The sequence below is a fragment of the Rhyacophila brunnea genome, unplaced genomic scaffold (assembly GCF_057557595.1).
Source record: "Rhyacophila brunnea isolate RB1 unplaced genomic scaffold, BYU_Rbru_1.0 scaffold_3, whole genome shotgun sequence".
NCBI lineage: Eukaryota > Metazoa > Arthropoda > Insecta > Trichoptera > Rhyacophilidae > Rhyacophila > Rhyacophila brunnea.
Window position 1 is genome coordinate 51,916,284 of NW_028232965.1, and position 10,683 is coordinate 51,926,966.

Genomic DNA, 10,683 nt, shown 5'->3' on the forward strand with positions numbered 1-10,683 from the left:
CTGGCTGTGAACTAACATCAATAAATAGCGGGGAAATTACTAGGTTTTAAATTTAAACGAAAGACGACATACTATCAGAGAGTCGTTATTTTTCGCCGGGTTTGTTTGAATTTCTAAAATAGTTTTGATTTCATAAAATAATTATGTGTAGGTTTTCTATATGCATAGCAGATTTAAATTATAGGAAAAATCTTTTATATTTTTTTAAGACTACAAAATCGTCTTTCTCTCACGGCAAAGAAAAATTTACATCATAAATATGAGTATTTGTGTTATAACCAATTCATTGATCTGACAAAAAAAAAACATTTCACTTGTTTCGAATCTTCTATATTTAAAATTTTGTCTTATTTTTTTCAAATACTGCCCTGCTACATGTTGCCCTGAAACTTTATATTTCTTAGCGAATTTCAGTCTCACAATTATTCATTCCTTCGGGTGATTTTCTCCTACTATGGCTAAAGAAAGTTTTAAGTACTTCAAAATATATTATTATGAGGATAAGATGAATGATACTCGAAAAAATATTAGCGGTCAACCGGTATACTACGATCAATTGCCCAGCCCTAGTCATTGGTGTACGAAACCATTTTCATTACCAAGTACCTATGTTTAAAAAATAAAATAAAAAACACACACGTAGGGGAGCAAGGGGGAATTGGAGCCTACTAAGGAAATTGTTGAAAAAAAGTAACAAAATGTTCTAATCGTTTATTATTAAGACTTGAAATGAGTCCTTTGGTTACATAGTAATAATATTACTGCAATTTCCACTCAAAAATTCTATAACTAAGGTACAAAAAAAACTTTTTCCCAAAAAACACATTTGGCTCCAATTACCCCACATGTAGGGTAATGAGAGCCAAAAATTTACCAAATATGTAATGGGAGCTTCATATTTTAATATGCTTACAAACACTTATACACATTATAACAGACATAGGTACAATAAAATGCTAAATATTTACTAATGTAATTCAACAAAAATGTGCTCTAGTACTAAAAATATCAAAAGAATCAATACGTCATGTTATGGAACTAAGCAAAAAACACAAATATAATCTTTCTGGTTTCGGAGGGCATTTTCCAACGAAGTCACCGTCCAACCAACCTTGAAAGTCGTCAGCTTTCTATTTCTGGGCATATGGAACAATTAAAATTTTGTCTACTAGTAAAAGAGGTGTGAAATTTATATAGGGGTAATGGGAGCCACCTAGGCTCCAATTACCCGAATGTCAACCACTTTGAAGGTTGATAAATAACGTAACCAAACCATTTTAAACCTTGATTCTGAAACTACTTAACAAAAATACATGTATCTGGCTATACAATGGACACAAAATATGATGAAATAAGTAAAATTTTAAGTACTTTCGTTGATGTTTATGTATTGTAAATTGATATAAGCACCTAGCCCAAAACACACTTCCACTCGCCACGTGCGTGCACGTGCCACTAAGCAGCCGACAGCGATCGACGGGCTTAGCCTACGATTGACGAAGATGTTTTGGTTATTTCCGAGTCATTTTAGTGTTAGATGGTACCTGTTTTGCTGTCGCTCCCATTACCCGCAAGCTCCCATTACCCGTTGCTCCCCTACTAATAATAATATGATCAATTTTGAATAATTAAATAGTCACATAATATAATATCAATTAAACTCGTAATAGTCTCAATTTAATAATTACAGCTAACAGAAATAAAAATACAATATTCTACACTTTTGAGAGTGATCAACAGAATATTTTCTTAAAACCGATAAATGAGTGGTAATATACTAGGATTGCTTCTTGGACATCTGTAAGCCGGAATGCACAACCCTCGGTGGTCTCTGGCGTATCCTCGCCGGCAGTAACATTGCTGGACACAACTTTTACTGAACACATTGCAAGGTTTTCCAAGATTTTTACATTTTGCAACACATGGTGACCCGCAGCCTAATATCTCATTATCGCCATAGCAGACAACTGAAAAATAACATATTATTTTTAATAAATCTGGGAATATACAAAACTTTATAAAATCTTACAGCCATGTTCTCAAACTTTCCTTATGAAAGTATTGAACAATATTTCATAAATATATCAGCCAAAAGCTGGGTTGGTGTGCTTTTGGCTGCCTGAATAATGTATTCTAAAAATTACCTCCCACTGTGCCTAAAGCGCAAAGTATTCAACCAGTGTGTGCTTCCCGTAATCATATATGTGTGTGAAACATGGAGACATGGTAAACATGGTAAGAGAGAGATCCAGAAACTTAGCACAGTACAGTATAGAGAGGTGCATGCTGGGCATAACGCGAAAGGACAAAAAGCTGAATGAGTGGATAAGGGAAACAGACGAGGGTTTGCAATGTAATAGAGTTCGTTAATGACCTCAAATGGAAATGGGCTGGACACATAGCTCGAAGAAGGGACAATCTCTGGATAAATCTAGTCATCTAGTGGTACCCAAGAGGTACAAAACGTCCGCAAGGTAGACTCAGAGGCCACTGGATCGATGAAATGGTTAAGTTCTGTGGAAGTACGTGGAGAAGCAATTCACAGTACCGATGGAAGTGTAATCAGCTTGGAGAGGCCTTCATCCAGCAGTGGACAGATTCAGGCTGATGATGATGATTATTATATGATTAACAAATAGGCACTGGTAAGGTAAATGCTTTTTTTATTGGTAGGATATCATTTTTTTTACCTAATAAATGTGGATGACAAAATATGAATGTCTATATTTTAATATTTTTGAAGTGTACTGTAAAAAATAAACTATACAACTTATTGTTTAACCAACCCTAAATTGCATGGTCTTGCCTTTCAGCAACAAACTGTATTATTCTTTATTTGTATGAATGATATATTTTTATTTAAAAACTTGCAGTTTTCTACAGTGGATAAATAATTGTCCTGACAAAATAGTTATTATTTTTATTCACAGATGCCACTGTTAATTTATAGTAATATTAAACATTAGAATAATTATTGATCGATTAGAAAAGTAATATGTACTTGCCTACCTACATTAAGGGTTAATACGTATTAAGTGTCAACAGTCAGCAGACCCGAATCAGAATAAAATTATTTAATTAAATTATTATAATCTTAAGAAAACGATATTCACATTAAATAAAATATATATTTCAAGCAATATTAATTTGTAGCCGAAAATGAAGATAGAGTACGATGATATTATGTTACTACCTCGAAGTCTGTGTAAAATTTGGGACACGCACTCAACATAATCCAAAGCATTCAAATTACCTGTAAGATAGGCTGGTCATGTCCAACGAATAAACTTAAATTGACCAAGCCGGAAAGTCTTTGATTCAAAACAACCAACCACTCCCGTGATGATGTAATGTGATTATTATTTGGTGAAAATTTATTACAATGCTTATAATTTATTATAATACTAGTAAATTAAAATAATTGCCTACCTGGGTTGACAGTCACTTCCGTACAATTTTTACTTTCTTCTTTAATCATATTGGCATCATCTCTTTCGCAATATTCGTTATTTTTCTCTCCATATAAAAATTGAGTTTCACAAAGTTTTTCATCATTCACAATATTTTTGGGTATTTCAGTCACAGAGGCACATCTCATCTTCACTTCTGGAATAACTAATTAAAAGACATCATTTTAATGCAAGTTTATAATTAGTGATCATAATACACAATGACATTAATTAATATGGAAGAAGCATCTGGAAAAAAAAATGACACTCACTTTTTTGTCGGGTCTGCCGAATGGTTCGGTTCGAACGGGTTCGCTCAAATGAACATTGGCACTAGAATCACTGTTCTAACGCCATTACAATATAGGCGATATTGCTATAAATTCCTGATGCGTGATATCGCATAATGGAAATTGCGTGACGTCTACCTGTACATGTGTGAAGGTCGGTATGCGTGAATTTACTTGCTAGGTACTGTATTGAGTGCGTTGTCCATTAATAATGTCATTGATAATACATCATAAAAAATATAACATGATGCCTAGCACTACTTCTTAAATGATTAAATAACAGTGGAGTGTAATCCATAGATGCTGTCGATACGGAGCATGTTTATCGCGCATTTGTATGGCAAATTTTATTTAATTATACCTATAACCCGTTTTACCCAATTTCCCAATTTTCAAGCGACGGTTGTGACATTTGTGGTGAACACCATGATAATACTCGTTTTATAAAATAATTTATCAAAGTGTCGTTATTAGGTAATAGCTAACATAATGTGGCCTTCCAATAAGAAAACGTTAACACTAGTCAGAAATCACAATTTTGCACCACAGTCTTGACGTAGATAGCAATAAATTAATTAATTAAAAATATTTATATTGATAAATTAAAATAATAATATGTATTTACAACCTGGTGGACAGTCTTCTGGTATGATGCAATTCTTTTTATCATCCCTGACAAACCCTTCGATGCAAAAGCAGCCTTCGATCGGATGATTGGGACAGATTTTCGTTGAATTAAGATTCCTGCATGTTAACGGACAACTTCCAAATCCATACTCTTCATTTGGTCTGCGGCACGGGCTAGACACGGAACCTATGATGCAACAAGAACTCGATGAAGGTTCAAGTCATTAGAATATATTACATTCCAGTGACAAATAACTTAGGTGTATTATCAATATTATCATACATAAAACCTTCCAATAAAATTTCAATAAACGGATACAAATACAGGATTTCTTTCACTGTTTATTGTAATATGTATTGTTTTCACTGATATCATTGTTTTAGTTGAATGGCTTATTTTTCTTTATGGTATGTTTGTTGAAATGCTATGCTTGAACTTGTGGAAATGTTCACTCATGATACAAAATAAAGTGAATTGACATACTCCACTGTGAGTGCCATATATTTATCTGACATTAATGGTATGATTTTACTTATGCGATCTGGTGTTTTTGCTTGTGCGACCATTGCACAGCATTTCAGGGCTTTAGAAACCAAAAGGGCAGTACCTAGTTTCATAAAATGTTTGCAAGTGAAGAAAATGTATAATTTCTATTTTAATATATATCTTCTAAGCAAATTCTAAAATGTTGTTTGTATACTAACATTTTAAAATAGTTTTTTTGTTAAAGTTATACCTACTTACTTGTAAAAAAAATCATTTTTATTGACTTGCCAATATTTTACGAGAATGGAAATTGTCGTTCTTGGGTCCAGAGTTCTTATTCAATGTGACTGCTTGAATTAAAATAAATATGTCTCAAAAATAAAAAAAAAATTACAAAATCAAAATGACTTTGATAAGCAGTTGCATTACAATGCATCTACGCTATGCCATCATTGAGTGCATTGGATTCAATTGAAGTTTAAATTTAAATCACTGCCATTTTAATGTACACATTCAATTCAGTTGCAATGATCGCATTAGTAAAATTGCATTTTGAAAAAATTCAAACATAGTCAAACAGTGCTTGTATGATAAGATGATAAGCTAATAAATATTTCATATTCAGTAAAGATTTATAAAACAAACCAGGAATAAAAGAGTTTTCGCAGTGGTGAGGTAAAATACATTTCCAATTGCTGTCCCGTACAAATCCCATTTTACAAAAACATCCGGGTACACACTTTTGGTAACACTCATCTGAGGTACCATAATTTTTACAGGTTAGTGGACAGGCCGTTCCACATTCTTTGTATTCCTCCAACGGGTCATCACAAGATGGCAGCTCTGCAATATTACAAGAAATTCAGTACAATAGTTTATTAAAAAAATACTAATTTTTGTTCCTATGGAGATCAAGTTTAATAGGTAGGTATCAAACCAAAGATGTTGAATCTTCTTCCAGATAGAACATTTCCAGATAGTACGATAACTGGGGGCGCATTTGATTGGACTGTAATTGGAATGGATTCCGGATGCTGGGGGAGAGCGGTTACACAGGGATTCAATCCAGGCACTAACTTTTGATGTGGAGATGGCTGGCACGCTAGAGCTGGTTCCGTGTTCACGCGCTCATCCACTGGTAAACGGATGATTTGGAATGTCACTCTCGTAGTTTCACTTGTGTTTTGGGATGAATGATGATGACAAGTTCAGGATGGACGAAACATTTGCTCAAACCATATTAGATTTAGCCCAACGAAGGTCGAACAGATGTGTTATGGATGAGTCACCCTGTGTTGTTAACGCGGCTTAGGTTGTACTCGATGAATGAGGGTGATGAACAGGTTTGAATCGACGGAGTTCGTAATGTAACTGGTTATTTATTTATTAACGTTCCTAGTATTAAGGTAAGTAGGTAGGAAATAGTTGGTGCGGGTTAGGGATCGGATTAGGATCATAATTGGCCCAACCAATAACTTAATGCACCGGATCATCACCATCAAGACCGGTTTCATCACTTCAATGAAATATTCTCAACTGACGAAACCAGTCTTGGTGGTTATTAAATTATATGAAATATTCGTGTCTTAATTTAATAGGCACCAACATAAGACAGATACTTTTTCAGATAACAGTGTATGAATAAAACTTTTACCTATTACTGGGCAATGCTCCCGTTTGATACAATTCTTTTGGGAGTCTCTTATGTATCCTTCAATACAATAGCATCCGGTGACGCACTGCCTTGTACAGACCCAGGAGTTGTTGGGCTTATCGCAAGTGTCCGGGCAAGCCGTTCCGCACACTTTCAATTCTTCATTTGGTCTTACGCAGTCACGCTTCGGATCGTAATGAGAAACTGAAAACACATAATGCAATTTCATATGTTCTTATTTGGTAGATAGTGATATTATAATATATATATGGGTTTATGTTTGAGGGTTGGTTTCGACTTTAATTAAAACCACGGATTCGGGGCATTTGGATATTAGGTATATAGCGGCTCTCGTGGTGTAGTGCGTAAGGTGCTGGCCTTTCATCCGGAAGGTTCAGACTCGATTCCGGTAAGGTCATAATATATTTATGTGATTTTCTCAAAGCATGGGTGTTTGAGATTGTTTCACTTCTATTACTAAACATGCTACTGTTCACTACACTACTGTCATTAGGCCTCTTGCCCTATTTAGTGTTATAAAGAATAAAGAATATATATTTTACTTTTCACATAATCTTACAAATAGCTGCCCTAAGAATTGATGTTTTTAGACATGTGCCTGAAAATGCCGAAAGATGAAACCCGCGTCACAAAAATGACCCAAATGGAATAGTACAAAACTTAAATCCATTAGAATTTCAATTCAAATTCCATCAAGTACCCTCGGTCGATAGTATTAATATTAGTACTTATAGTTTTTTTTTTAAAATAGTTGTCGTTTTAAATAGTGCCTAAATTATCGATTGTTTTCGTGTAGATCAGAAAATATGTAGGTATTATAACATTATATTCTTCTTCTTCTTCTTTCACTCTGTCACGACCCCGCATTGGGGCATAGGACTAACACCAGTTCGCGCCACTTCCCTCGGTCCATCGCCAACTCTTGCGCCTCCCGCCATGTGCTGCAGTGCCTCCCGCCATGTCAATCGACCTACGTGCTGCAGGCCTGACATAACATTATATACCGGGACAAAATGACAAACCGTATAGTAAACATGACGTAACGCCCAAGCTCCGGATTTTCAAGAGGTATTAAAGTGAATGCCTCCCGCTATCTTGTAATAAATCACCATCGGAAGAAATAATTTACCTTTGACTTCACAATGCATAGGAAGTACACATCGATGATCAGAATTTCTCACATATTCTGGCTTACAGAAGCATCCTGCAATACATTCTCTGTCGCAAGTTCTCGATATCCAATAGTTATCGCAGGTGTCCAGGCAAGGCAGACCGCACGATAAGTATATTTCATTCAAACCAAGGCATTTATGTGGTTCAGTTTTTATTTCTGAAATACAATTCTTATATTATTATGTGGCATTTATCTAGGAATTGAGGGTAACTTTGCCAGGGCTCAAAATGGGCCAGAACGCACCAGAGCGCCATCCGGTTCATAAAATCCCCAAAATTATCTCTCCGTCTCGTGGTAAAATTAATTTAACCGTCTGAGCTACATAGGCCATATACTTAACAAAAAAATCAATCAAATGTCAAATAATAATTGAGATTGTAATAAATGGTGAATATCATTTTTTCCGACCATGTCCGATCCTAATAATATCATAATATGGGCCTCCATACAGTGGAGGTTTGTATTAACAGATTTTGTATTAACGAGAAATGGATGTCAGCCACTTGCTCAACCTATGAGGTCCATACTCTGACTCATACACAAATTGAAAAACAATTTGTGAACTTACCCTACCCATGATTCGAACCTGGGACCCACGGCATTATAGGCCGATGCTTATCGAAATTAGATAACCATGTTAATATTTTTGTAAAATTATTGAGCGCTCCGGTTCGTAAAATGAACTTTGCCCTATTTTAAAATACAAAATTGTTTGTGAGATATTTTTTGCTTCATTCGAAAAATACACTACTTTTAGGTATGTCTTATTCATAGCTTAGGTGAAGAAATAGTAGTTATAATCATTTACCACCATAATGAGGTAATTTATCAATTTTGGTGAAAGGGCATTACTTTAAATTAAATAAAACAATATAATATTATTTAATTGGGTGGGTCACATTGTTACAGGGGATCTAGAGCTCTGCATAAGGTTTATGAAAGAATGACAGTAGGCACTCAGCCCCTGAACCACCCTAGGAGTAGAAGAATGGATAACATTAAGAAGAATACGGAGAAGCTTAGCGTGACCGATTTGAGAGAGATAAAGAGAGAAAAAAGAGATTCCTGGATACAGTTGGCCATGGACCTGAATGAACTGTGAATATTATATAGTGTTATGGAGGATTACATGATGAGGGGTTTGTTTTGACTTTAATTAAAACCACGGATACAAGGCAATTGATATTTTCCTTTTCACACAATATATTATTATGGGAAATAGATGTTTATGGAAGTAACAAAAACATGCGTGAAAGTTTATCTAATAATTGTCAAGATGTCATGAGCACTTTGTTTTTAGGGACAAAACACTATTTATTTACTTTATGCACTAATGTCCGGGTCAGAATTCAAAATATCGAAAAAGAATCGATTATAAAATATCGGCGGGTACATATTATATGTGCACTTTGACGCGAAAGATGGTTTATTTCGGTTTGAAACGTTCGTCGACGACTAATTGTCATCTTTTTCTTCAATTCATGCAGGGGTGACATAGCTGTACTTGTCCCGTCAAGCCAAAATTCAGGGAATCATTTGTTGTGTTGTGGTAGACAAGGATCTACCTACCGGTCCAGCATTTCTCAATCGTATCGCTTCATAATTACAAATATGATTAGGAGTTAAATATTTTTTTCCTCTTATTCTGTCGATTACAAGATTTTTAAAGGGGTATTTAGACATTTAATACGTTGTTTGTGTATTAATAGGTAGTAAGTACTCGTAAACTTGTAATTAATAATGTCTCTCCAGTGGATGAAACTAATACTCTGCATTTTTAAACTATGTAAAATTAAATTCAGTAAGTACTTTTAATAATCAATAAGTATTAACAATGACAAATTATAAAATATCATTAATTGTCATTAAAATTAAAATATTACTTACCAACACTCTGCAGTAGTATGAAAACAAACAACCATAAAAATTTTGAAGAGATTATCGATGCAAACATTTTAAAACTCATGTGTGAAATATGAATTTAATGCACCATGTTAGATAAAAATACGCACTAATAATTAAAACCTCATCAAATTTGTACTCCGAACACTTAACACAATATTAGCTTTGTATACATACAAATTACTTAGTTTATTTTTGTGAAGTAGCACAAAACAACAGTTTTATGTATTTATTGGATTCGTTGGATTGGAAAAGTATTATTATTTTGTCTAAATGTTGTATTTTTAGCAACTAATATTCCCAATATACAGAAGAATTTGATTTTCTTTTTTAATACAATATATTATAAATGTTGCTATAATTGTAATTTGCTTTACTACATGCATACAATTTGACTATTTAATAATACGTATAGATTAGTGTGATAATTTTCTTGTATCGTTATAAATTTGAAGCACCATTTTATTGGAATAACACTAAAAATATTGTATGCACATTTTACAGCCTATGTGCGTGTCTTTATGCATACTAGACTGTGTTAATCACTCCCATTAATTGTAATTTATTTATTTGCGCATTGGTGTTCACCTGAGTAAACATCAAACATTTTTTTGTATGAAAAAGCTGCATAATAATGTACATAAAATAAATGGATTTGATCATGAAGCATTTTAATGTGATGAACAAAAAAATTGTTTGTAGCGGTGACTTAAAATCAGGAATGCTCTTCATTATAAATGGATTTTTATCTGTCAAAACAGCCAATTATTATTTACCTATAATGATTATAGGTTGTTAGAATGGTGTCAGATACTTGTGGCAGTGCAAGCAACTCATTTAGGTGTTGGTATTGTTACTTTCAAATGACACTGTTCCAAAATGATTCCGCCATGGCTGCAATGCCAGAAGAATCCGTCTTTTCTCTACATTCTTATTTATTATTTAACTAGACATATTAATTTATTACAAAAACTTTTACCAACCGCAGTTTAACCGGATTCTGAGGTCCCAGAAGGTTGCTGAATACCATCCAAAACACTAAGGTTTAACACCGTGCTCATAGAGACACCTCCGCAAGT

At 34.0% G+C, this 10,683-nt stretch overlaps 1 protein-coding gene across 1 annotated transcript; it reads right to left on the reverse strand.

Annotated features, from left to right (window-relative positions):
- Positions 1 to 696: 696 nt before the first annotated feature.
- Positions 697 to 10,139, reverse strand: LOC147068514 (uncharacterized). The gene is made up of 7 exons (XM_085953365.1): positions 9,590 to 10,139; positions 7,658 to 7,858; positions 6,508 to 6,711; positions 5,499 to 5,696; positions 4,368 to 4,553; positions 3,430 to 3,615; positions 697 to 1,967 (listed from the first exon to the last, which is right to left on the reverse strand). Exons 1-7 carry the CDS (start codon positions 9,666 to 9,668, stop codon positions 1,750 to 1,752), a joined length of 1,272 nt encoding a protein of 423 aa, XP_085809491.1. The 5' UTR covers positions 9,669 to 10,139; the 3' UTR covers positions 697 to 1,749.
- Positions 10,140 to 10,683: the final 544 nt, after the last annotated feature.